This window comes from Pteronotus mesoamericanus, unplaced genomic scaffold (assembly GCF_021234165.1).
Source record: "Pteronotus mesoamericanus isolate MK-2021 breed Mesoamerican mustached bat unplaced genomic scaffold, CSHL_Meso_final scaffold_165, whole genome shotgun sequence".
Taxonomy (NCBI): Eukaryota; Metazoa; Chordata; class Mammalia; order Chiroptera; family Mormoopidae; genus Pteronotus; species Pteronotus mesoamericanus.
This window is the reverse complement of record NW_026555307.1, coordinates 147,565-174,012: the sequence shown is the minus strand read 5'-3', so window position 1 is coordinate 174,012 and position 26,448 is coordinate 147,565. Positions and strand designations below refer to the sequence as shown.

The 26,448-nt window shown below is 51.2% G+C and overlaps 1 protein-coding gene across 1 annotated transcript in view; it reads right to left on the bottom strand.

The window, feature by feature from the left end:
• CRISPLD2 (cysteine rich secretory protein LCCL domain containing 2) overlaps positions 1–24,671 on the bottom strand; it is a 62,080-nt gene extending 37,409 nt beyond the window's left edge. Inside the window, exons 1-3 of the mRNA XM_054588815.1 lie at positions 24,546–24,671; positions 5,773–6,088; positions 2,569–2,687 (exon numbers count right to left, since the gene is read on the bottom strand). Coding sequence (XP_054444790.1) covers positions 2,569–2,687; positions 5,773–6,012 — 359 coding nt within the window. The 5' untranslated portion in view covers positions 6,013–6,088; positions 24,546–24,671. The remainder of the gene's footprint in view (positions 1–2,568; positions 2,688–5,772; positions 6,089–24,545) is intronic.
• Between the last annotated feature and the right edge of the window lie 1,777 nt (positions 24,672–26,448).

Here is a 26,448-nt window from a genome sequence, read left to right as displayed (position 1 = left end):
GGGATAGACTGGAGGAGGGGCTCCCTCTGAGACAATAGCCCCAAATCCCACCTAATGCCTATTAAAAATGCTTATGACCCAAATTGGTGAGGAGCTTTCCTGGGCATCCCTGGAGTCCTGGGTTCCAGGAGTGTCCCTTTGGTGGCCCACGTGCCACCTGTGTGTTCAGGAAACTTTTACCTGACCCCCAATGACTCATTTTTTATGTTAAGAATTACATGTTTATTTTCATATACATTTAGGAAAATATATGCAGCTCAGGAGCCCCATATTTCAAAGGTGTTATTATTGTTTAAGACAAAATGATTTAAGACATGAATTCATTTACAGTCAATGTAGGAAAAAATATTGAGTAAATAGTTGAACTGGTGATGCACAGACGGGACACCCGCTCCCCCCTCCAGTGGCAGGGGAGGATCTGGAAGCTGGGAAGCAGCTGGCTAAGGGGGCCAGGCAGATGGGCCCCCATCACCCACCAATAAGTGGTTAGGACTGGCTTTGTCCCTGGGCTGCCTGGGGGAACCCAGAGACTGGAATGCAGTGCAGAAAACTCATTCAGGACACAGAAACCTGTAGGTGTGCAGAGCTCTGCAGTCAGGTATGCAAGCCCTTTTGAAAACTTCCTATTCAGGATTTCTTACTGAGCCTCCCTTGCCCCAGCAGTGAGGAGGGCCCCCGGTCATCATCGTTGGTGGCCGCGGCCCCTCGCTTGGGCCGCATCCGCCAGGCTGGCGCTGGTTATTTTCTTAGGAAAGAAAATAAACTGAATGCAAATCCCAGGTCGCCATCACCAGTAAGTGTAAACAAAGCGGTTTCAATAAAGAGAAAGGAGGCGCAGGGGACTGGCCATTTCTAAGAGCGCTGCGGTGAGATGGGCACTTAGAGGTCTTGTAACAATTACTGTCAGAGCCAGAGCGAATGGCAGTGGTCAGTGACGTGGCCAGGGAAATGGCCTGTTTTCCTGGAGCCGGCCTGGTGAAAGAAACACACAGCCACCGAGCTCCAGAGCAGAAGGACCCCCATCACCCGGTCTGTCTCCAGAGCCTTGGGCCAGGTGGAAGCCGCCGTGGCCTTGTGAGTAGGGGGCTCTTTGGGAGAGCAAGTTAGAAGTGTTCACCTCGGTGTCCTATCAATGCCACTCCTCAGAGTTATCCTAATAAAATAATTCAAACGAGCCAACAACAACAGGAAAAGAAAGCTACAAGAATGGAATGACTACATTTTGGCCTGTCCACTTCATAGCCCATAAGCAGCCTTTACGAGATGATGACCATGATGACTATGTAATAGAAAAATTATCTGGTATTGTATGAGAAGGAGAAAAATGAATTAAAAGCTGTGCTGGCCACAGTTACAACTACGTAAAAATATGCCGGCCTACAGCCAAATGCTACACAGGAGCCCAGAAAATGGAAGGAGGGAACTAGGACAGTGGAATGATGGATTTCTTCCCCCGTAGACAGTTCTATTTCATGCTGTCGTAGACTGATTTTATAAAAAGTAGAATTCATCAGAGGAAAACAATATTGTGTTGATTTACTTCCATGAATTCATGTCTCTCTAGATCCATTGTGACGCCTGCTCAGGTTTGGTCCTGAAAAGGAACTGTCCTAAAGGGAGGTGTAGCTGCCTGTGGCTAAATTCAGCTCCAGAATGTTAAGAGCGGGGAGATATCTGGGTTAGAGTCAAGCAAAGCCTGACCTGTATTTCGACGGGATATTTCAAGTCCAGTCCAACTTTTCGATGGAAAGGACAAGATGAAAGTTGACCCCGAGACACCCCTGGATCCAGATTCAGAGGAGTTGTAGGCACAGCACGTTGACTGAGATTCAGTTAGTCTTAATTGGTCAAAAGACATCTTCTCTACTTCCTCTGATGAAACCAGCCCCCAGGATGGAGAGGACTTTCAGCCAGGCTGGCTGCATGGGTATGCGGCCCAGTTTCCTTTGGGGAAGGCCAGGGAATGACATTTAACTGACCATTGTCAAGTGCCTCCTATGAACAAGGGGACAAAGGCGCTGCCAGGCCGGGAAGCCTCGGAGGTTTAGTCATGTGCACGAGCCCTCCACAGCCAGGCAAGAAGGGGAAGTGACAGGTACCAGCCCACGAGGTGGAACCTAGCTATGCCTTAAAGGAACAGAACCCAGATGTACTGGGACGGAGAAGAGAGTACTGATCCGCCACTACAGGAGCAAACGTTCCCATGTTCCTGGCTCGCCCAGCCACCTCCCTCCCGGCCAGCTGCAACTGGCTCATGGACCCTTTCAAGGAGACGGAATGGAAAACTCATAGCCTAGAAACCCCCGAGTCCGATCATCAGTGTCTGGAGTTGACAGCCAGGCTCACATCCATTTTGCCAATTACTCAGAAGTGTTCTTGGGCACAGGGCCTCAGTTTCCCCACCCGTAAACGACATGGGAGGTTTCTCTTTCTTAGTGGGTGATCATGAGGGCTAAATGCGATAATGGGCAGCAAGCACCAAGTCCGGCACACAGTAGGTGCTCAGCCTTGGTGGCCAGTTCACAAGAAAGTGGGGGGTGGGGAGTGGGGAAACCACGCAGCTCTTACCTGCCCCAGTGGACGCCCAGGTTCTGCCCAATGGACACCAGCAGGTTGGTGGGTCCATGCTCCCAGATGCACTCGTGGGCCCAGGCTGCCGCCGACCTCGCCAGCTCTTCATCCCAGGTCTGCAGGGGGCGGAGAAACGAGCACCTTCAGCGTCAAGGATGGGTCAAAGAACCAAAATGCTGTCGCCTCCCACTGTGGCTCCTGGTAAACCCAGGGGCTGGTTTCAGCTTCTGCAGCACATCGGTGCATGCCACGACTGAGTCCCTAACTCAGCAAGTGGGAAGTGGCAGGTCAGCGAAGAACTCGGAGGAGCCTGGTTCCAAGGCTGCCCTCAGAGCTCCTGCTCCACCTCTGACTTGCCGGTGACCATGGGCAAGCCCCTCGTCCCTCAGCCTCAGTCTCTTCACCTGTGAGATGGGAGGGTAAATAGGTCCTGGAGACGGATGGTGGCAATGGTGACACACCACTGTGCGTGCACTTAATGCGACTGAACTGTGTATTTAAAAATGGTTAGGATGGTACATTTTATGTTGTGTATATTTTACCATTATTTTTTTTTTTAAAGGTAGCAAGAAATGCTTTCGACTTGCCCAGCCCTGCTCCCCAGTGGCGTCAGGCTCACGCTAAATCAGGGGCCGGGCAGGGGGCCTGGCCAAAGAACCTGAAGACAGGCTCTGCAGCCGGTCCTGCCTCCCAGCTGGCCTGGGGAACACACGTAACTCCTCAGGAAAGAACACAGAGAGAGAACAAAGCAAGCGGGGTCATTTCTCTTCTGCGGAGGAACAGACGCCAAGCAGCCCGCGGAGCTGCCTGCAAACCAGCTGCTGCGACGCCTCCTCCCAGAGTCATCGGGCAGATGCTCCGGCTCACAGGCAGGCAGGGGCCGTCCCCCGCTCTGAGTAGCCCAGCCCCTGGCACACAGCAGGTGCCCAGTGACAGGCTGCCTGGGCAGGGCCCTGAGACCTGTCCGGGACAGGAGGCTGCTTAAACCAACTGTGAGACCCCAGTACGGACTGTCACGACGCTGCCTGCTTCCTTCTCCTCCTCCTGTCCTGCTGCCTCCTTCCAGCCAAGATAACCAAGATTCCTCGACATCCCTGGGCAAGTCCTGCCCAAGGGCAGAGCCCCTGGGGACTTGCTCCACACCCCTCATGACCTCCCACTGAGTCGCAGTGGACCTGGTGGGTGTGCTCAGACTCATGCCCCCGCGGACGGCACCCCACCTTCAGTAGCCACCAAGCCCTGGGCTACTGCTGCCTAGGATCTCTCTCCAAGGTCTGAGCACAGCCTGAACTGGGTGAGGAGGGGTCCACACTGGGCCTCAGATGCTGGGGTGGAGGGGCTGAGCCTTGACCGCCCCCCCTACCGAATGGCCCTGCATGGAGGCGTCCCTGGCAATGGCCCTGAAGGCTTGTTTCCCTGACAGGCAGGTTATTTAGACCTAAGGACCCAGATCCCAACTCTAATCCTGAAATACCATGAAGTAAACAAAGAGAAGTCCACAGGTTTGTCGCAGGCTGTTCATGAGGCCCCAGCTTGCCAGCTGCCTATCTAAGCTCCCTTCACTTGCCCCAAGCCTTTCATACAACCACTAAATAAGTTCAGTGCCACCAGGAATAGCCCAGCAGAAACCCAGCCTGTTCCAACAGAGGTGGGGGCAGCCAGACCCCTGGGGGTTTGGGGTTCCGTAAGCTTCAGGCTGAGCAAAATACCTGCTCCCTGGTGGGCACCACTCAGGCCTCGGGGTGGGAAGGGCACAGGGTGAGGGTGACCGTGCAGAGGGAGGTACGGAGCGTCCTTTCCCGAGGCCAAACCAACAGGTCCAGGGGAAGATGAGGAAGAAGCCTGTTTCCAAAGTTGCAAAGAAATCTGCCCTAATTGCCTACAACTTTAACCCTGAAAAGGTCTCCATAAGCTGCCCCATGCATTTTGGAAGGCTGCCCGTTATTCGTCCTAGAATTAGCACAGCCCCTTTAGAATAGATGCCTGGACAATTTTCTTGAGGGGAAAAAGGAACATTTTGTCACAAATTCCCAAAGCCTAACTCGCAGGACTCTGCCCAGGTGGGTGGCCCATTCATCTGCCCTACAGCTGGTGACAGGCCACCCAGTGTGGGCACAGACAGGGACAGCGAAGGGTTTGGAGACACATGGGGCGGTCCCCAGCCATGAGCGCTACCCATGCCAGGACAACAGGAAAAGCGACAGCTGAATCCGGGGGACGGAGAGGAGCGTGGCCCCGGGGGCAGGGCTGCAGGGGAGCTGGACGAGGAAAGCGGCAGCGGGAAAGTGCTCTCAGGGCCAAGGGGGAGGTGGCTGTCCACACACGGCATCTTCAGGGGACACCCAGCAGACCTGTCTGGCCAAGGGGAGGGAAGGAAACAAGCGCGAAGACAGGCAGGGCTCCTGCTAGAAGCCTCGGATGCCAGGCAAGCAGCACCTGGGCGTCGTCCTGGGCACAGAGGGCCCTGGAGGCTCCTGAGCAGCGGAAAGGCTGGAAGAAAGTGGAGAGTTAGGAAGCATAACATGACAGCAGGATTCAGAAGGAGCCGGATAAGGGCAAGGTGGGGGGCAACCCCTCCCCCCAGGGCTGAGGCTGTCACATTAATCAGGGCTGGGAAATCCTCTGTTCCTAAGAGGGATTCCTCCGGATTCAGAGGGGACCCCACCTGCCACTGTCCCTTCTGTGCCTTTTCCTTTCCAACAGACACACCTTGTCTCACAGATTCAGCCATACTCGCTTCACAGACAGAGAAGGTGCAGTTGAAGGGCTGGATGAAGACCAAGCTGGCACAGTAACCATAGTAACACCACAGCCCCAGATGTGAGGTCTGTGCTCAATTGTCACGGGAACCATGACAGGACGGGATTCTCAAGTCTGAGGCTCAGATTGCCTGATGTCCAGGTCGCACAGCTAGGAGGCGGCAGAGCCCAGCCCTGGGACCCTCCCCCTCCGCCTTCCGGGGGGCCTGGTGGAAGCCCAGGGCGGCTTCGTGAGCTGACCTCCAGAGAAGTGCCACGTGGGGCTGGCCACGAGGCAGCTTCTGCTGGGGAGCTCATGGGGGCTGTTTTAATGGGGGATCGGGAATAGAGGCAAGGGGCCCTCCGCTATCCAAGACCCCAGGCCTGCCGCACACCCAGCGACGGGGGACAGAACAGGCGGAGCGCAGGCCTCCTGCCCCCGGGTGGGGATGCCAGCACTCACCATGGACTCCATGTTGGAGGCCGGGGGGTACACTTGGCCCCGCAGTTTATTGTGAAGCATGAGGATCTCCTCCTGGTCCGACCTGGGGATCGCCCTGCGGGCCCGGGAGTGGGGCTCGTCTTGCTGGTATTTGCTGAGCAGCTTCTCTAAGTGTGTGACGTTGGGCAGGAAAAAGCCTTGGGCCTCACAGACCAGCAGCACCAGCCCCAAGGGGATGAGGCCATTCAGGACACAGCTCATGGCTCCTCTCTGGCAGCAAGAATTGGAGTGACGCGGCAGCCTGGGCTCCTGGGGCAGAGCTGGGTGCTCGGGCGCTCTGAAAAGAAGCAGAGGGCAGCGGGGGAAATGTCAGCCAGCGTTAAACCAGCTCCAAAGTCGGCTTGGGCAGTGAACAGAATAGGTAACATTTTCCCCACTCTGCAGACGTGGAAACTGAGGCTCACAGGGGCTCAGTAACCAAAGTCCCACAGACAGGAAGAAGGGGAGCTGGGATTCAAGTGAAGCGTTTCCAGTGAGGCAAACTGCCCGGACTCCGCATAGGACATCCTGGCACGGTCTCTCCTGGACCCACGTTCTCTCATCACCAGTCTCTCATGACTGGTTTTGTCATTTTGAGTCAGTATTTCTACTCATTCAGGACTCAGGTGGGTCCACGGCCTGAGTTAAGTTCTGTCTCCTGCTCCCAAAGGAGATTGATAAGGTCATTTCACATCACCGAAGGATGTGCCCTGAACAAACGTTAGTAGCCAACTTCCTTGTCCCCTTGAAATAAGACCCAGGGTACCCCGTGTGGTCAACAGGCATCCTTCCCCAGACCCATCGCTGCACAATGCCCCTCTCCTCACAGCCCTGCCATCGGCACCGCCCTGCCATCGGCACCGCCCACACAGTCGTCACATACTCCAGCGTGTCACCAGACCCAGCCAGGGACCCAGCTGCATGCTCAGCCCTGTCCACTTGATCCTCGGAGAAGTGACAGTGGAAAGAAGGAAGACCTCCTAAGGGTGCTGTGTACCCCAGCCTCGTCCTCGAGCCTGCCTGGCAAACACACTCAACAACCAAGCACGTGACCCCGCTTCCCCAGCTTCTGTCTGATGGCGAGCCTGCCCCAGACACCGGCAGGGGTTACCATTTTGGCTACTTAGTCAGTGGTTCACATGGGCAATCAGCACCCAAGGGACACATCAGGATGGTTACTTACTGTTGGTTGACAAAGCCAGCAGCAGTGCGAGGGGACAGAAGAGGGCGGGCTGAGACTCCTAGACCTTCACAGCCTCACCTTGGAGCCGCACTTCCCCTAGTGCATTTCTGGAACCCCAGCTCTGCCACTTGTCAGAGCTGTGGGGTCGTATCAGTGGGGATTCCCCATCTCAGAGACCCCCCTGGTGCCGACTGCAGGAAAGAAAGCTCTCCCACTTGCATTACCTGTCAAGGATCCTGATGGCCCTTCCTTGCCTTTGCTCTACAAGTCCTTTCCCCAAATAATCCTCTCACTCAACGTTCTTCCCGGGCACCCATCTGAGGAAGAGCTGCGTTAGTCTTCGAATACACAAACTAACTTGAGATTTCCAAGGGCTGATATTAGGTGAATTTCCATTGCGCCTTTTGTTCTTTCTAAAAATCCTTCCTAGGCATCTCCGTGGACCAGTCACATCGTTCACATCATTTCGAATCCCAGGACAACCCCGGGGCCTGTTTGTCATCTCTCCCGCTTTACACATGCGGGAGCCGAGGCCTGGAGCGGTGCTGCCACAGGCCTGAGGCTGCGGGACGAGTGAGTACAGATGCTGGGACTGGAACCTGGCTGTGACGGGGGGTCTCAGCTCCACGAAAGCGCCACCCACTGTGGCCCTCCTCCTGGTTGTCACCTGGCAGGGCTTGTGTGTGTTCATTTACATCTCTCAGCTCTGCTTTTCTCCCAAGGGAGAGTTGGTGAGTCACCCGTTGGCCTTTATTGGGCACTGGTTTTGTGTTAGACTCTGGGGAGACAGGTAAGAAAAGCCACAGCCCCCCACCCAGTGGGACAGGGATGACTTAAGACATCCCAGGGAGCTGGAGGAGGGGGCTCTCTGGGTGGGAAGGGCGGCAGCCATGCCTGTGTGCTGACCCCCTCAGAACCCTGAGAGGCTTGATCCTTTCAACAAGGCTTCTCTGGTCTTCACCCACATTAGTGATACCTAGTGCTCGCCAGTCAAGCTGGCTGGGACCAAAAGATGGCAGCAGGGGAGGGTACCATCAGGGGCAAGACACAGAGTGCGACAAGGAGGGGATGAGCCGCCTGAACAAGCAGAGCTGGGAGTCCCAGGAGGCAGGGCAGAGCCTAGGAGCTATGGGAAAGAGGCAGTTTCCATCTCCGACCCTGGAAACTCTCCAGGGTCCTGACCGAGCCCGAGCTTCAGATAAAAATAACCGCCACCCAGAGGGGGGAGAGCAGGCTCCCTTTGGCATGAGCCCCATGTGGCTTCCCTCCCAAGGAGTTTCCTTTGGGGCAGAGCCCCAGGCACTGCAGGGAGGACTTGTGCGTGCTACTTGCCCCACTGGGAATCAAACCAGTCAAGCAGAACTCCTCAGGGTCCCTGACTTCTCTCTCAGGTTAGTCACACCACCATATAAGAACATTTCCCAGCTGCAGAAGGCCAGGCTGAAGGAGATGCCAAAACGCACTGACGCTGCATTGAGATTTGAGACAAAGTAAGCGGTGACCGACATCACCAAGCATCCTCTCTGGCATCATGACCACGCTCGATTTGCTTTGCTCTACGTTAAAGCAGCTGGCAGGGCAGGGCACCCGCAAACAGGAAACGTGAATTGCTTATATAACTCAACTTTGGCTCAGCTAGACTAAGACCTGAGTTTGGTTTAAACTGCCAATGGGCACAGCTCAAATGGCTATCAATAGTGGTAATCAGTAAATAAATTGTGGGGTAGCCATGAGGTAGAATATTATACAGCAGGTAAAAAGGAATGAGCTAGGGCTATGTGAGTGTCAGTATAAAACTCAAATACCACGTTGGGTTAAAAAGCAAGTTGTAGAATATTATGCTAATTGTATTATTTACATAAACTTTTTAACATATAAATCATATTTTAGATATGCATGTATATGTACATACAACCATCTTACAACCATCATACAACCATGTATATGTACATATACAAACATCTATATGTATATGATATATACATATATTATATACACATACATATACACATGTCTGTATCTTTGTGTTAGAATACGTGTGTGTGTGTGTGTGTGTGTGTGTGTGTTGTTTGCATGGTAAACCCAGGACTGAATCAGAACCTCCGGGGTGAGGGCATTGGAACTGGGAAGGAGAAAGTGAGGGACTTCATCTTTATCTTTAACATGTTACTTCTACTAAAATCTCAAACGAATATGCAAGTGTCTGCTTCTGTTCACTTTAGGTAGATAGACAGGCTGAGTTGGCAGAAACTTCAAAGTTGCAGCCAAAGAGGGCGCCCTCCAAGACTGGACCTACGTGGTAGAGGCAGCCTGTCCTTTGGACTTGCCCACTTTAAAACAAAGCAAAATGCCAACATGTGAAAGGACAATGAAACAACTGCACGTCCCAAGTGCATTCTCTGGCATGCTCCCCTGAACAAGTGTGACCTTATTCCGAACTGAAGCCACCTTCACTTTGAGTATGAAAGGGGCCCCACACTCCAGGGCAATGCCTTCCCTGGAAGGTTCCAAAGAGAACTGCTAAAGTCTTGGCAAGAGTTTTAGAGTTGGGAGAACTATGGGGTTTCCTGGAACTTCCCATTGGAAGAAAATGGTGAAAGGAGAGAAGAGAAAGAGTTTCTTCAAGCCTCTTCCGCTCTGCGCCGGTCGCTGGCCTGGGAAACGCAGACGTGCCCTGGGTCACGCCATTTGTGGCACCATGCTGGGTGGCATGTCCAGTGTACCGTTAGGTCTGAAGGTGGGTTGGCCTGACTGGCACTCAGGGTGCCTGGGGATCCGTGCTGGAGCAGGGTAAGGCCCAGATCTTGATGCTCCTGCTAAGTTTAGGCAGCAGGGGAGCACTGAAGATTTCAGTATAATCAGAGTGATAGCAGGGCTTGCATCTCACTCCCGTCTGCGCTCCCAGAGCCCAGCATGGTACTGGCACAGGGGAACCAGCACAGGGTTCTGGGCTGGCTTGAGTCTCTCCCAAATTCATATGTGGAAGCCCCAACCCCAAGCATCCCAGAATGTGACTGTATTTGGAGATCAGGCTTTTAAGGGTGTGAATAAGTTAAACGAGGTCATTGGGGTGGGCCCTAATCCAATACAACTGGTGTCCTTATAAGAAGCAGAGATTAGGACAGAGACACACACAGAAGGAACACCATGTGAGGACACAGGGACAGACAGCTGTCTGCAAGCCAAGGAGAGAGGCCTTAGAAGGAACCAGCCCTGCAGACACCTCGATCTCAGACTGTCAGTCTCCATAGCCGCGAGGCAGGAACTGTTTCTTCTTTAAGCCACCCAGTCTGTGGTCCTTGGTTATGGTAGCCCTACCACACTGATATGTGCATCAGATAAGTGGGTGAAGAGGATCTGTTTCAAATATCCCTCTGGGCACTACCTGGAAGGAGGCGAGGTGGAAACAGAGAGGCAAATTAGGAGGCTGAGGCAAGGATACGGCTCCTCCGGCAGTGGCAGTTGGTGCTCCGTCAAAGCAACAAGCCCGCTGGCCGGGGCCCACCTCATGGGCAATACCAGCACCCCGGGCCTGTTTCAACCATTCAGCCTCTGCCGTCCAAACAGCTCAATCAGAATTCAGGACGAAAGGACTTCAGTCATTTTTCTATTTACAATTAAAAAAAAATTTTTGCAAATGAGACATACACACTGTCCAAGGCTGCCTAGAGATTTCCAATGACAAGTACATGCTCCCTCCAGGAAGGCTGGCAGGGGGCTTATTCTGTGGGAAGCCTACTGTGTACCAGTCACTGCATTTCTCAATTCACCTCCCAATGACGCAGAGGTTCGGGTTTCACTAACCCATTTTACAGATGAGGATACTGAGGCCTCTGTTGTTTAAGAAACCCACACAAGGTTCCACCCGGCGATAGAATACAGCTTTATCTGACCTAACAGCCCTTTTTTACTGCCACCCCATGGATTTCCTGTCACCACCTGTGCAGGGGAGGGATGTCAAATGTTGGTTCCACTAGCTGCACAAACTCACAAATACCAGGCAGTGTCTCCTGGACTGAGTTTTATTCTCTGTAAAATGGGGCTGAAAGCAACCACCTCCCTGGCAGAGATCAACGCCCCTGGAAGCTTCGGCCACCAACAACCCCATCTCTCTCTGCAATCCTCTTTGCCCTGCTCTGCCTCCTGGTAAGACTGCTGGGCTTGGTGGAGCTGAGGCACTGGCCTCCTGGGGTCAGATGGTGGCTCTGTTGATGAAAAGGCACCAATGTGCCAGCCCTAGAGGACTGAAACCTTTACATCATGGTGACATTTCACCAAAATGCACCCCTGTTATTGGGCTTGACACCCCTCCAATCCCCCTCTGCCAATGTGCCTTTGACTCAAATGTGACCAGCTAACCTCTGACCCCTGGCGTTGATGGGAGCTCTCTGCAGAGCATCCTCCAGCTGCTGGGGTCCTGGCTGTTTTCCCAACATCTTGGAGAAGCTCACACTTCACGCCCAGACAGTGAGGGCCACACTCTTTGTCTCTACGCTCTTACCCCTCAATTCTCCTAGGGTTCCTAAAGTAGTTTAAGAGGCAGGCACCCCCAAAGGCATTTTCTAGAGAAGCCCTCTTCAGCTCTCTGCCACCCCTGGCCTCTTACCAACAGCTTGAAACATCTGCCGTGAACGTCTCTACAATATGGGAGAAATGCTCTCTGAAAGATGTTCTTCTTTGCCAAAGTTGCAAAACCAAGCCCAACAGATCTGCGGGCATGATTAGGCAGACCACAGATACAGTAAAGCCAGAGAGGTCTTACACCAGGCCACAGGAGAGGTGGGAAGGGACCAACAAGGCTTTCAAACCGCGGGGTCAGCAGGGGAACCCAAGCCTGGCGAGTGAAGATCACAGGAGTCCCATGCCTGCAGCATGGCCGAAGCTTCCAGGGGCGTCGATCTCTGCCAGGGAGGTGGTTGCTTTCAGCCCCATTTTACAGAGAATAAAACTCAGTCCAGGAGACACTGCCTGGTATTTATGAGTTTGTGCAGCTTGTGGAACCAACATTTGACATCAAGCTCTCTGAAAGCTTGAGGAACTTTCAATCTGCTGTAACCACCCCCTCCCCTGGCCAAGGCTCTGTGGGTCCATAGGGGGTCAGCAGATCTTCCTGTTCCCAATCTAACAAGGGGTCTCCCTGATGGTCACCTCCTGGGCAATGTCACCACCAAACTCAACCCTCAGGAGCAAGGGAGAGAAAGGGAACACGGTTTGTTTAAGTTCGATGCGTCACCTCGCCCGGCTTGCCTTTGCCTGTGTTTAGGAAAGTCTGCCAGAAAGATGAATCTTAGGACTGAGCCTGTCAGCCATCGGCTTCGAGACTGTGCCAAACTATCTGCTTTTGCACATGCTGTTCCCACAGCTCATCCTATGAACCCGACTTACCCCATCCCGCCCCCCTGCTGGCTCAGGCTAGGCAGATTAATTCCCTCTCCTTGCTTAAGACTCAACTCTGGGGCAGTGCTTATCCACACCTGCAGACCTGTCGGGCTCATTCACAGCTGAATCACCAGTGTCTGCCAAGTTGGTGTTCAATAAATATTTATGGAATGGATGTGTGGCTTTCCTCCGCCTCCCTAGATCAGAAGAGCAGTATAAAGAATACACGTGATGTTGGCTTCTTCATTACGGCCTGAAGCTTGGGCTCTCAGGGAACAGAAACCTGGGTTCAATTTCTGACACTGCCCCGCACTTATGACCGCTGTATGACCTTGGACATGGCATGTAGCTTCTTCTGGGCTCCAATGTAAGCATCTATAAGGTAGAGGGGAATTATAGCACTTGTCAGACATTGGCAAATAAGACCAGCAGAGCTAAAGGCATGATGAAGCCCCAGAAGGCTTCAGGGAGGTAGTGACTCTTCAGCTGAGTCTTCACCTCCAATGAGGCAGGATTAATCTGCCCAGTCTGGGCCAGGGGCGGGGCACATGAGGGTCCAGGGATGGCCTGTGAAGTGAGGAATGAAGGAGGGAATAAACGTGACCATGTTAGCTATGTAGTGTACAGCTAAATAGTATTAGTTATTATATAATGTTGCTGCTGCTAACTGGCCCAAAGATGTATTGTTTCAAGAGATTTTTAGAAGGCTGGCATTAATAATGGGGAATGAAGTGGAAAAGACTCTTCTCTCTTCACCACATTATTTCAAAGTCCCAACTCTGCCTTGAGATGAGACCTAACTTTTAAAATTCCTAATAAATGTCTAATTCTTGAGAGGAGAAGGAAGAACCCGCTCCTAAATTTAAAACACACTTTAGGGAATTCTGGTCAAGATGGAGGCATAGGTAGACACAGCTTGCCCCCTTGCACAACCACAGCAAAAATTACAACTAAACTACAAAACAACTACCACCCAGAATTGTCAGAAAATTGAGCTGTGTGGAAATCCGACAACCAAGGAATTAAAGAAGTCACATTCATGTAGAGGGGTAGGAGGGGTGGAGATGTGGAGACAGGGAGGCATGGAATGGGTGGTCCCACACCCATGTGTGGTAGATAAGAATTGGGAGGGATACCTGGGGAGCAAGGGATATCTTGGGAGTGAGGTATCCCAGCCCCACACCAGACCACACCGCTTAGGGTTCCAGTGCTAGGAAGGTAAGCCCCCATAACTTCTGGCTGTGAAAATCAGTGGAGGTAGGGCAATGGAAGAAACTGTGGGATTCTCAGGCATCTCCTCCCAAAGGGCCCATAATGGACTTAGAACTTACACAGACTCACTCCGTCTGGGCTCCAGCACAGGAGCAACAGCTGAAAGGACACCAATGGCATATGGGGAGAAACTGAAGTGTCTGGCATCAGGGCAAGTGCTAGGAGACAGCTTCCTTCCTAAAAAAACTCCAGAGGTCAGGCAGCAGCCATAATTCCTTTTCTGAGCCCTCCCCTACAGGGAGCCACAGAGTGGTGACACCATATCAGAGACTTCATCATGCTAGTTCACACAGGTTGCCCCACCCTGGTGATTGATCACCTAAGGCTCTGCCCCACCCAACTTACCCATGTGCTTTTCTGCAATAGGCCACGCTACTAAGACAGGGAGTCAAAACAGTTCTACCAAATACATAGAAATAAACACAGGGAAGCTGCCAAAATTAGGAGACAAAGAAATATGGCCCAAATGAAAGAACAGAACAGAACTCCAGAAAAAGAACTAAACAAAATGGAGATAAGCAGTCTGTCAGATGCAGAGTTCAAAACACTGGTTATTAGGATGCCCAAGCAACTCATGGGGTACTTCAACAACATAAAAAAGACCCAGGCAGAAGTGAAGGTTACACTAAGTGAAAAGAAGAAAATTTACAGGGAATCAACAGTGAAGGGGATGAAGCTAGAATCAAATCAATGATTTGGAACATAAGGAAGAAAACAGATTGAATCAGAACAGCAACAAGAAAAAAGAATCCAAAAAATTAAGGATAGGCTAAGGAACTTCTGGGACAACTTCAAGCATAGAGTTTTGAATCATAGGGATGCCAGAAGGAGAAGAGAAGATGGAGGCATAGGTAAACATGGTTTGCCTCCTTGCACAACCACAGCAAAAATTACAACTAAACTGCAAAACAACTACCACCCAGAATTGTCAGAAAATTGAGCTGTGTGGAAATCCAACAACCAAGGAATTAAAGAAGTCACATTCATGCAGACAGGTAGCAGGGATGGAGATGCAGAGCCAGGGAGACATGGATATTGAAAATTTATTTGAAAAAATAATGAAAGAAAACTTCCCTAATTTGGTGAAGGAAATAGACATACAAGTCCAGGAAGCACAGAGTCCCAAACAAGATAGACGCAAAGAGGACCCCATCATGACACATCATAATTAAAATGCCAAAGGTTAAAGATAAAGGGAGAATTTTAAAAGCAGCAACAGAAAAACAGAGAGTTAACTACAAAGCAGTCCCCATAAGACTGTCAGCTGATTTCTTAAAAGAAACTTTGCAGGCAAGAAGAGACTGGCAAGAAGTATTCACAGTGATGAAAAGCAAGGACCTACAACCAAGGTAACTCTACCCAGCAAAGCTATCATTTAGAATCAAAGGGCAGATAAAGTGCTTCCCAGACAAGGTAAAGCTAAAGGAGCTCATCATCACCAAGCCATTATTACATGAAATGCTAAAGGGACTTATTTTTTTTTTTAAAAAAGAGAGAGATCAAAACTATGAACATTAAAATGATGACAAATTCACAACTATCAACAACTAAATCTAAAAAACAAATCAAGCAAACAAGTAGAACAGAAACAGAATTATAGATATGGAGAGCATTTGGAGGGTTATCAGTTGGGAGGAGGAAGGAGGAGAGGGGAGAAAACGTGCAGGGATTAAGAAGTGCAAATTGGTAGACACAGAAGACTGGGGGATCCTAATAAAAGTATAGGAAATGGGGTAGCCAAAGTACTTACATGCATAACCTATGGACATAAACCAAGGGGGGGATTTCTGGAGGGAATGGGGGGTTCCGGGTGGAGAGGGGCAAAAGGGGATAAATTAGGGCAACTGTAATAGCATAATCAATAAAATGTATTAAAAAATAAAATAAAACACACTTCATTCAGCACATAGCTTGAACCGTGGCCACTTTTTCCCACCTTATAGGGAAGAAGGTGCCAAGATGTCATGTCTGCTGACTACAGGCCAGGAACAATCTGTACAGATGTATGTGGTAATTCACAGTGCTGACAATGACCCAGCTCAGATGCCACGGCTCATGGAGCACTATCTCCTTCCAGAACTCAGTCTCAGCTGAACAAACTGGCCCCTGGATGTCCTAGAACTCACCAGCCTGCACTGCATCTGTTCATACCATTTGCCTTGCCAGCTATACCATGTGCCTCTTGAGGGCCAGAATCAGCGGTGTGCTGGTAAATGTTTAACAACCAACACTAAAAAAAAATTTTTTTTAAACCCATCCTTATTCATAACATTTGCCAATTGCCCTGGTATAAATATTCCCACCGTGGCCAATTTTAAGCGTGCAACATGAGGTACTGAACATGGGGTTTCTGGGAAGTCTTGTACTAGCACACTAATAACCTCAAGAGCAGAAATAATAGAAAGGGTAGTAAAAAATTACGGTATGATAAGTCTTGAATGTTTTAAATATGACTTATTTAACTGTAAATTTATATAATTCAATGTTTAATTTTGGGTGTATTTAACTGGCTCACGATCTTTCTGAAACTTTAACTAGGGAGCTGACTCCGGCACACCACTGGCTGGCACTTTCCACCGTCACCAATAACCCGTCCAAAGCACGATGAGTGTGGACGAAACAGCTGGCCTCTACTGCCGGCGTCCCACCTTCATCCTCTCCACAGACTAATGGGGCCACTGCAGTTATGAGCCCTATTGTACAGATGAGGAGACTGAGGCTCAAAATGGATAAGCAACTTGCTCATAGTCACACAGAAGGCCTGTGGACAGTGCCGGTGCATCTGCCACACTCCGTCTGCTTAGCGATCCTGGCTCGTCCAGGCCATGGCTCCTCAAAACGTCAGGGCTTTTCTGGCTTCCAGCCCCATGTCAGCCAGGCTTGCTCAGGGAGACACCCCACCCACAGGACAGCAGCTAAGATGAGTGTGCCTTGAGCTCTGCCCTTCCTCAGAAGCACAAAGAAGAAGTCGACGTATGAGTAAGGCCAAGCACAGATCAGAGACATACCCACAAACCACCCAGAAATTCCAGGAATGGAGTGGCGGATGGGAGGAGGGAAGAGGACTCCCCAGCAGGCATGTTTTGGGCAGATCCCAGGACTGGGGAGAACCTCTCAGGAAGAGCGTCTGGTTCAGTACCAGACACCCGGGGGTGGGGTGGCAGGCGATCTCCTCGGTTTTCCTTAAACCCTTCTCTGCGGGATTAGGGCTGGACAGGGAGGAAACAGGTACCTTGGATTCCCCGCAACCAAGGACAGCCGCCCAGCAGTCCACTCGGCTTACGAGAAACACCCTCCCCATGGCACCTTCCGTCCTCCTGTGGCCTTGGCAGAAGGTGTGCCCTTACAGGATATATACTGAACAAGGATAATATACAAACTCATTCAATTTTTTAAATACTGCATGAAGAATATACAAAATTCCGGACAAAAAGAAGAAAGCTCATTCAACAGATACTTAATTTACTTTGTGCAATAAAAAGAACTAAAACCAGATGCATTCACTGCAAGCCAAGAGAACATATCGAAGAAGCTTCTCTTAAGTAACTGGATAATAAATTAATTTGGGCTTAGAATTCCCAGCACAGCCCTGGCCAGTTTCGCTCAGTTGGCTGGAGCACCGTCTCATACACCAAAAGATTGCAGGTTTGATCACTGGTCAGGGCACATACCTAGGTTTCGGGTTTGACCCTGATCAGGGCAGGTATGAGAGGCAACCGAATGATGTTTCTCTCTCTCTCTCTCTCTCTCTCTAAAATCAATAAACCTATCCTCAGGCAAGGATATATTTTTTTTTAATTTAAAAAAAATACCCAGCACATAACTCCTGGGGCCCCTTTTCTCTTTTCTTACAAATGTATGGATGTCTCCTCGGGAACAATGCTCTCAGCAAAGCTTTAGATGAACGGCAGGAAACTGCCATCTCCAAAGGCCAAGACATCAAGGACTGCCAGAAGGCGTGTGGAAAAGCATGGGCATTGGGTCAGACCAGGGTTCAAATCCTGACACCACCATGTAAAGGTGCACAGGACACTTTACCCCTCAGGGTGTCCAATTCCTAATGGGCACAATGAAGCCTTGAATTTCTCCCAGGGATGAAGGAGGGAATATGTGAAGATTACAAAATTAGTGGTTCTAAAAAGCCCAGCAGCAGAGTCCTAGGACCTAGCGGTGTTTAATGGCTGTTTCTTTCCCTCGTCCTCCTGGGTGAATTCAGGCATCCCAGGTCATCTCTGCTCCAGGCTTCACGGCTGGCAGCACCTGGGCCAGCCTCCTGCCTGAATTGCATGATTTACTGGTACTGGGAGGTATCTGTTAGGATGCATGACAACCCCTAGTTTTGAATCAAGCTCAAAGACACCAGATCAGAAATTCTATAGACCCAGGCTATGGAATCTCCACACTGCTTTGCCGATGAAAATCCCCAGGGCAAATCCTCGAGTGGCCACGGAGTCCTTGGGACATGCAAGGGAACAAGACAGTCCGATCTTGGGAAGGGGACGAGACATAGCAGCAACTGGGTAAAGACAAAAGGCAGGAGGAAAGCAGCCCTGGGAATAGGATGGGGAAGTTGAGCAGAGGTCGGGGGAGGGACCGCTGTGGCCAGGGTGGGCAGCGGAGTCCCGCTGAGATGGCAAGGGAAGGAAGCGCGAGGCAGCAGGACCAGTAAGGACAAAGGCTTAGAGGGAGTCACTGTCCCAGCATGACCCCCAACAGGCGCAAAGCCGGTAGAAAGAGGGAGAAATAGGGTCACAGAGGCAGGTAGGACGAGGTGGTGAGGGGCCTTGGAGGCCACGGCAGAGTCGTGATTTTATTCTAAAAGAGAAAACAAGCATGTGTGCGGGGGATGAAACTAGTGGCAGTAGGTGGCTGATGCTTTGAAAGCCCGTCTGCGTGCAAGGGGTAGACAAAGCTCACAGACGCAACACTCAACTAGAGAAGCCAGACTCCAGGGACTGAACATGCACGGTGGTGTTTATGTAAAGTTCAAAACCAGAAAAGAGCAATCTATGCTATCAGAAGTCCGGAAATGGTTGCCCATTTTGGGGGTGGGGAATGGGAGAGAGAGGCCCCAGGGGAGACTGGTCAGGCCCTGCAGCTTGACCTGGGGGTCCTAGCATGCACCTATGCATTCGGGAAAAATTTACCTGCCAGTACACGAATGAGTGATCAGTCCCTTCTAGTGTGTAAAACTTTAATAAAATGTAAAAAAACAAAAAGCAACAAATCTTTTGAAAGCTCTCTGGCTTCTGTTTGAAGGATAGACCAGGAGAAGCATGAGTGGCTGCAAGAGAGCCCCATCGGGCAAGAGAAAACCCTCCAGGGCTCTCCCCAGCAGCCTCAGGACTAAGACAAGCCAGGAGCCTGGCCGCGGACAGCGCTTCAAAGTGAACTTTCGCGTCGGAGCCCAGATAAAGCCCTGCGGCTGGCTGGGGCCTCCCACTTGGACCAGACACCGGCTCTCCCAGACAGGGCCCAGTTCATCCCACGTCTGAGAGGGCACTTTGTCCAACGATGCCAAGGCTGAAAATATCTCCAGTCCCAGGGAAGCCCAGGTCTTGAAGGTTTTTGGGAATAAAACAGCGTTTTCAGCAGCCCAGAGCTTCTCCCCCAGAGAACAGACTGGCTGTGTTGGGAGCCAGTTTGGGGCAGGAGGGAGACAGGGGATGGTAGCAGATAATACACATACATGCAGATATATTTTAAATGTTATCCTGAAAACAACTCATTTTTTTCCAAGGGGATGTTTCAGGGTCACACACAGATGTCCTTCACGAGCTCCCGGGCATACGGGGACACTCAACGTGCTCTGAAGGAAGGTGCTGGAATCCTCCGGACACTTGCTCTGGCCCAGGGCATGGGTGTCAACAAGCTGGACATTCTTCCAGAAGACAGACTCATGGACATGCCAACAGCTTTTTCTCAAGTGGCTTCTGACTCTTGCAGTCATGTTGGCTCCTGAGCCTCTCACCTCATTCTTGCCCTTTGGCCTCTCTCTGGTCACACCAGGTCCTGTAAACAAAACCTTCTACACAGCTTCCCATCTACCCACCCACCTGCACCGGGCCCCAGGGCAAGTCTTCATTGGCTTTCTAAGGCAGTAGGTCTCATGCTTGAGTCTGTACCAGAAAGTGCGGGAAGCCTCACTAAAACAGATCGCCAGCCCCGCTCCCACAGCTTCTGATTCTGGAAGTCTGGGAAGGGGCCTGAGAGTCCGCATTTCTACTGAGTTCCCAGGCGCTGCTGTGCACCCTCCCCAGTCTGAGTGAAGCCCCACTTGGAGAACCACTGCTCCAGACTGTAACAGCCGCTCAAATCTCCTCATTCCCCACCTTAACCCAGCATTTCCCAAACTTCAGTCCTTGGCACCCTCCCCTCCCAATGTTGTCCAGCTTCACCATCTACTTGTATTAGCACATATTTTGTATTTTTGGTCAAGTTGGCCCAGTCTGAGGATTCAAAGAAATTTACTTATAAGGGATAACTTTCCATCACCACCATTTGAGAACTTGATCATTTCCACCTTGAACAGAAACCTGAATAGAATTAAACACAATGAAAACAGAACCAAGCGAGGACCTCCCAGCTGGGCCCTGAAACTAGGCAGAGACTTTGTTGTAGAAAGTGCTCTCTTTGTTGTGAGGGAGCCGGGGGTGGGGTGCAGGAGAAGCATTAGGGACTGACCGTACCACCTGAAACGCTGGCCTTGCTGTAGGCAGAGGCAGGAAGGAACAGCTTCTGGATTGGTGAGCTTTGCTGCTGGGTCTGTGCTGCCACTCAGTCACCTATGAGCCCAGCAGGGAAGGGCTCCCCACAATTCGGGGGCCACTGCTCATTCCACAGTGACCTGTTCTCAAGCAAAAACACCACCCTGTTACACTCCTATGCCCCGCAGCCCGTAGCAGGGAAGCCAAACTCAGTACAGTCACCCCATCTGCACGGCAGACCCTTGTTCTTCCTGCATCTGACCCTTAAGCTCCCCCCACACAGGACTTTCTTGCCTTTCTCCACTGAGTGCCAGGCCCCTTCCTACCTCTGGGCCTTTGCACACACACATGGTGCCTCCGCTTTGTGCACCCTCACCAACGCCCCACCCCCATCCCCTTTCCCTGCCAGAGAATGCTGCCTCTTTGCCCTAGGAAGATTCCTCAGGCTCTTCTCAAGTCAGTCCCAGCGGACGCCAGCTGGATGCCAGCAGCCACTCCTAGAGAGCTCCGGGTGGGTTTTGTCCAACCCCAGAGAACTTGTTGGGGCCAGGGTCAATTCCAGGGCCACTGGACGGCGAGTGAAACAGAAACTCGATTCTTTTTCCTGCTGAGATGGTGTCACTCTGCGCTCATAATGGGGCACATTCCAGAAAATCAGACTGAAATGTTTCATAATTTATAATATTTTTTAAATGATGGCCCAGGAGTTGCATAATCCTCTCCTTTTCCCCCTGAACCTGTGGTTCTGTCTGAGCTGACATAGCACTTGAGACAGCTTCAGGCTGAACCACGAGAAACTGTCCTCACAACCTTGAAAGAGGGGTGTCTGCCTGTGAGTGCCCACAGTCGCACAGACGGGGGTACAAAGCACAGCTCCCCCAGGGCAATGTCTCAGACAGGATTCTGTCAGTTGCTGCTGTGACCCTGGGTGGAATGCCAACACCTCCCCCCAAACACTCAGATGCCAGATTTCCCTGCGTGCATGGCAGAGGGCCTTGGCCAATTCTGCAATGAGATGACCCGACTTGATGCTTCTTTAAGGAGGAAGTCAAGAGAAGAGCACACGGTTCCTTAATACCTTAATGTGACCTGGTAATTCTACTCCTGGTACAGACCCAAAATGTGTACACAAATGTTAATGGCAGCATTATTCACAATAGCCAGAATGCGGAAACATCCAAACTTCCATCAAGGGAAGAATGGATAAGTGAAATGTGGTCCATCCACACAACAGAATATTACAGAACCATCAAAAGGAATGAAGCACTGACACACGCTACAACACGGATGAACCTGGCAAACATTGCACCAAATGGAAGAAGCCGGTGCAAAAGGCCATATATGTATGATTCTGTTCTTATGAAGTGTCAAGAATAGTGAATCCATAGAGACAGAAGGTGGATTCATAGTTGCCAGAGGCTGGGGGAGGAGAAAAAGGAGAGTGACTTACAACGGGGCTGGAGCTTCCTTTTGGGAGGATGAAACGTCCTGGACTTAGATGGTGGTGACGGGTGCATAACACTGTGAATGTGCTAAACACCACTGAACTGTACACGTTTAAATGGTTAAAATGATCAGTGTTATGTTAATGCATATTTTACCACAGAAAACCTTTTTTATCCAAGAAAAAAACGGGGGCCATGGCCGGCCCTACCCACCACCCAACCCTCCCTGGCCCAGAACAGAGTGTGCCCCATCTAGGACCTTACGAGGGGCCCTGAACAGCCACCCCATGAAGGCCTGAGAAGCAGTCAGCTCAATGAACTGAAAAGGAAACAAAATGGTGCCTGTGTTGTAGTTTCCTTTCTTGACAAGCCATCAGCCCCTTTGAGTGATGCTGGGTTTGCACATCTGGGACTGATCAAAAACCAGTGAGTTTGCAAAAGAAAAAAGAGGGGGAAAAAAGCCTCCTAGGTCGGGAGTAAGCAGACACAGAGGCACCTCCCCTACGTAGTAAATTACACTGGTGACAGGGAAGAGAAATGTTCCAGCTCCCACAAGGCTGAAGAGGTCAGTGTTGGGGGTCCTGCCTCCGAAAGCCAGTTTTGAAATGCAACTGACTAAAGGCAACTGACTTAAGGCCAGACACCCAACAGCCAACGTGGGGTCTTTGCGGGAGATGAAGTGTGGGGTCCCTCAGAGGCCCCGTGCTCTTCTGCAGGGGCTCCGTTCCTGCCCCCAGCCAGCCAGCCCTCTCTCCAGGCTGCAAGCAGGGTTTTGGGAGCCAGCATTAGCCTGGGTCCTGGGCCAGGGCTCCCTGCCTTAATACCACTACCTGCCGGCAGAGTGGAGCCCAAGCCCCCGGTCAGTGCCTCCCCTTTCCAGATCCACCCCTAACCCAGGCCAGGGACCTAGATTCCCATGTGGTATGAGACGAGTAGCAAGCTCTGCCGTGACAGTTAAGTGGCTTGCCATTGCATGAGCACTTTCTTCCAGGATCTGGGACAGGACCCTGCCAGGAGGGCAGCTCTCCCCGGCCCTGGCTGTCATGCCGGGTACATGCCTTCATCACTCCAAGCCTCAAATTTCCTCCTTGTAAAAAGAAGGACGGGCTAGTACCCGTCCCATAAAAAACGTCAGTGAAGTCATCCATGTAAAACCCTGGGCATCACTGCCCGTAGGAAGTGCTGGGTAAATGTCAGGCTGGTGTGATTATAAATGTTATTATTACTATCCCAACCCCTACATCTTAAGAGACTCTGTAAAAATGAAACGGGCCCTATTTACCCTCGTCCCAGGGTACACGGTCCGGGACTTGGGGCTTGGGATCAACTCAGTGGACAGCAGTTTTACCCGGAGCCCCTCTCAGACAAAACAACACCTTGCGCAAAGGTCAGTTCCAGAGGTGAAGTTAGTATTTGTCAGAGAATTGTCTAAAGGGCTTAGCGGTTAAATGCAGGGTCTGCAGCCAGACAGACCGGGGGTGACAGCATGGCACACCAGTTAGGGGGCCTTGACATGCACGTCACCTCTTTGAAATGGGGATCAAGAGGCCTGCTGCCCAGGTGTGTTTTAGGGATAATAATGTAGGTAAAGTGCATGGCAGAGGCCTCATACCTGCCATACCAGCAGTACAACTCCCACAATTTCTGCTCTTCCCCCATGTAGAAACAGCCAGAATTAGAAGCAGAAAAGCAGGTGCACAAAACACAAAGAACCCTTGGAACGTCTCTTCTCAGTCTATTTGGGAAAGGGGGCTGCCCCTCGTCTTTTTCCACAGGACCCTAGTCTTTCACCTGTCAGACTCTAGACCCTAAATGCCCTGACTCAGCTGGGAACAGCAGCCCACCCTATTCTGACAGAATAATGGGCCGAAATGCTCACAGTGAAAACTCAGAAACCTATTCTAGGTTGCAAGGCAAGCCGGGCATTTGCACAGGCCTCCAGCTGCTTCTCTTGAGCAGCAACTCACCTTTTGGCTAAAAGATGTCCAATTCAGGACAGACTTCAATCAGCAAGTATCAGCTAAGCTCTTTCCAGCCTGTCCACCCTCCTAGCACTTGGCAAGGGAGATTCTGGGTCTGCCCCATACAAGGGCAGCCCATCTCGCCAGGACTGCAGAACCAAGCCCTCAGCTCCCAGCACAACTCTTTCCACACAAGGAATTTATACAGATGTCCACTCTGGTTGAAGATACCAGGAACATATTCCCGAACCTTTAAGAACGCTGGTGCCCCAAGCCTGGACAAATCCCTGGCCATCTGGAGGTTTGGAGACAGACAGAGCTGGGTCCAGCCCGAGTTCTGCCTGGACAACTCACTTCACCTGCCTAACTCCCAGTGTCTTCATCTGAAATATGGGAAGAGGAAGGCTACCTTACAGGTTTGTTGCAAATGAACCACCATCCACATGCGGGTAGACACATTGAAACTCATGCCACATCCACACAACAGACGCTAGCAAACTGCACAGGAAGGCAAAAGTACACAGCCTCCAAGAGCACGGATCTGCAGTCAGACTGGCTTTGAGTCCCGGCACCCTTCCTCCCTTGCTGTGGTCCTGAGCAATTCACTTGCCCTCGATGAGCCTCAGTTTCTCCAGCTGTGAATTGGTCAGCCGCTGAGCCAGGTTCTGAGGAGCAGGTAGCTCTCGGTTTAGTGCTTGCACACAGTAAGCCCTAAGAGCTGGCATCAGCCCTGGTTACTTCAACTCCTCGGAGATTACGGGAAAGGATCAAAGCTCGGAGAGAGTAAAGGAATCTAAGTCACACTTACAGAGCTCCAATCACCAGCTCGCTGGTGTCTCCCGCGTTGTGCAGCGGTGGCGGCGGTGGCAACGGCAGCGCGAGCTCAGTGGGACAGGACGATCGCAGGACACAAGACAACCGTGCCGCCCAAGGAAGCAGTGGATCCCGGGGCTTGGTGCGCCTCTTCTTGTACGCTCCCCCCTCAGCCCAGAGGCCACGCCCCCCCGGGGCCGGCGGAGCTGATAGGGCCGCTCAGTCAAGGCCCTCGTTCCGCCCCGCCCCTCAGGACCCGCCCCTCTCAGGCTCGCCCCTCCCTGCCCCGGTCTGCGAGCCCCGCGAGCGGCCAGGACCACCCGCTTCCTACTGACTCAGTTTGAGCAGAAGACGCACTCAGTTTCCTCATCGTGACCATAAAAGTATCAGTTCCATTGAGCGCTTACTAGGCAAGTAGCGTGGTGCCAAGTACTTTCCACCAGGGGTTTGCAAACTTAGCAAACACCCTGTCTCTCTGAGGTTCAACTGGAAAATGGGAATAGGGAGGTGTCCTCCGGGGATTGAAGGAAATAAAATCGGGAAGGGAGTGTGGGCTAAGTAAACTGTGGCACAGAATACGCACTTGCTAAATTTATTTTCACCCTCGGCACATGGGTAGAAAACTTCACTCTTGTCACCTGACTTAATCTCTCCCCTTCCTCTTCCTCCTCTTCCTCCTCCTCCTCCTTCTGCTTCTTCTCCTCTTTCTCTTTCCCCTCCCTTTCTCTCCCCCTCCTTTCCTCCCTCTTTTTCTTTTCCCAATGTGCAAATGAAGAAATGAAGACTAGGAGATGATACTGGATGAGGGCCGTAAAACCCCCCAGGATCCAGGCTAAGTGTCTTTACCTTCACCATCCAATCCAATGAGATGGAAATAATCCCATTTCACAGACTGGAGAACTAAGGCCTGTAGAAGAGAGTCCCCATAGCCAGTGGGCAGCAGCAGAGGTTCAAACCTTGCTTTTACTACATTTTGCCCGCAGGCATTTAGCATCCACGACAAATCAATTAAGAGCCAGAAAAAATAGCCTTTGAAACATGTAAGCCCAAGGACCATGTCGGTAGGTGAAGAAACCAAGGCTGGAGGAGCTAAAGGACTCCCTGTGCTCCCCATCCAATCACATAATGTGGACCTACTATGTGCCTGCACTTGCAGGAGGAGCCTGTCTTCCCACTGCATGAAGACATAGGAGTCAGCTCATTCATCCCTTATTCCTTCACACACTCCCACTGAATCACTCTGCATCAGACCCTGTGCTATGCAGTGGTGAGCAGGCTGGGACAAGCCCCCTCTGGGATCTCAGGGCCTGGGATACCCAGACCCGTAAGAACACAGGAGGGAATAAAGATGGAGAAGCCATAGGGCAGGGGTGAGAGAAGATGATCCCTCAGTGGAGTGGAGCATGGATTCAGAAAGCCAGAAACTCTTTCCCAAGATTTTGGTGCAGCTCAACTGTAGACATTCTCTTTTACCTTTTTTCATTTATTTTGCTTTTCTCTCCTCTCTGTTTTTGAAGTATCATTCTCAGCTCAACATTCATTCATGTTCAATATTATTAAGCACCTATGTAGTGGGCTCTGTTCCAAGCACAGAGGTATTCAAAGGTGAACCAATTTGTTCCAGAACAACAGTCCTCACTTTGACAAAGGACAAACCCAAATGGAGAAGACTTGTAATTATTAACAGATGCCTCTCGGGTACCCAGCCTCACACGCATCATCCTGTTCACCTGCCATAATCCTCTGGGACTGATGCTGTAACCATTAGGAAACAGGGCAGAGAGAGTGTAAGTAGCTTTCTCCAGGCCACACAGCTCCTGAGTGGAGGAACTGGGATTTGAACTCATGCTCTTGCCCACTCAGCGGCCACCACCTTGTGTACCATTACACCTTGGGTA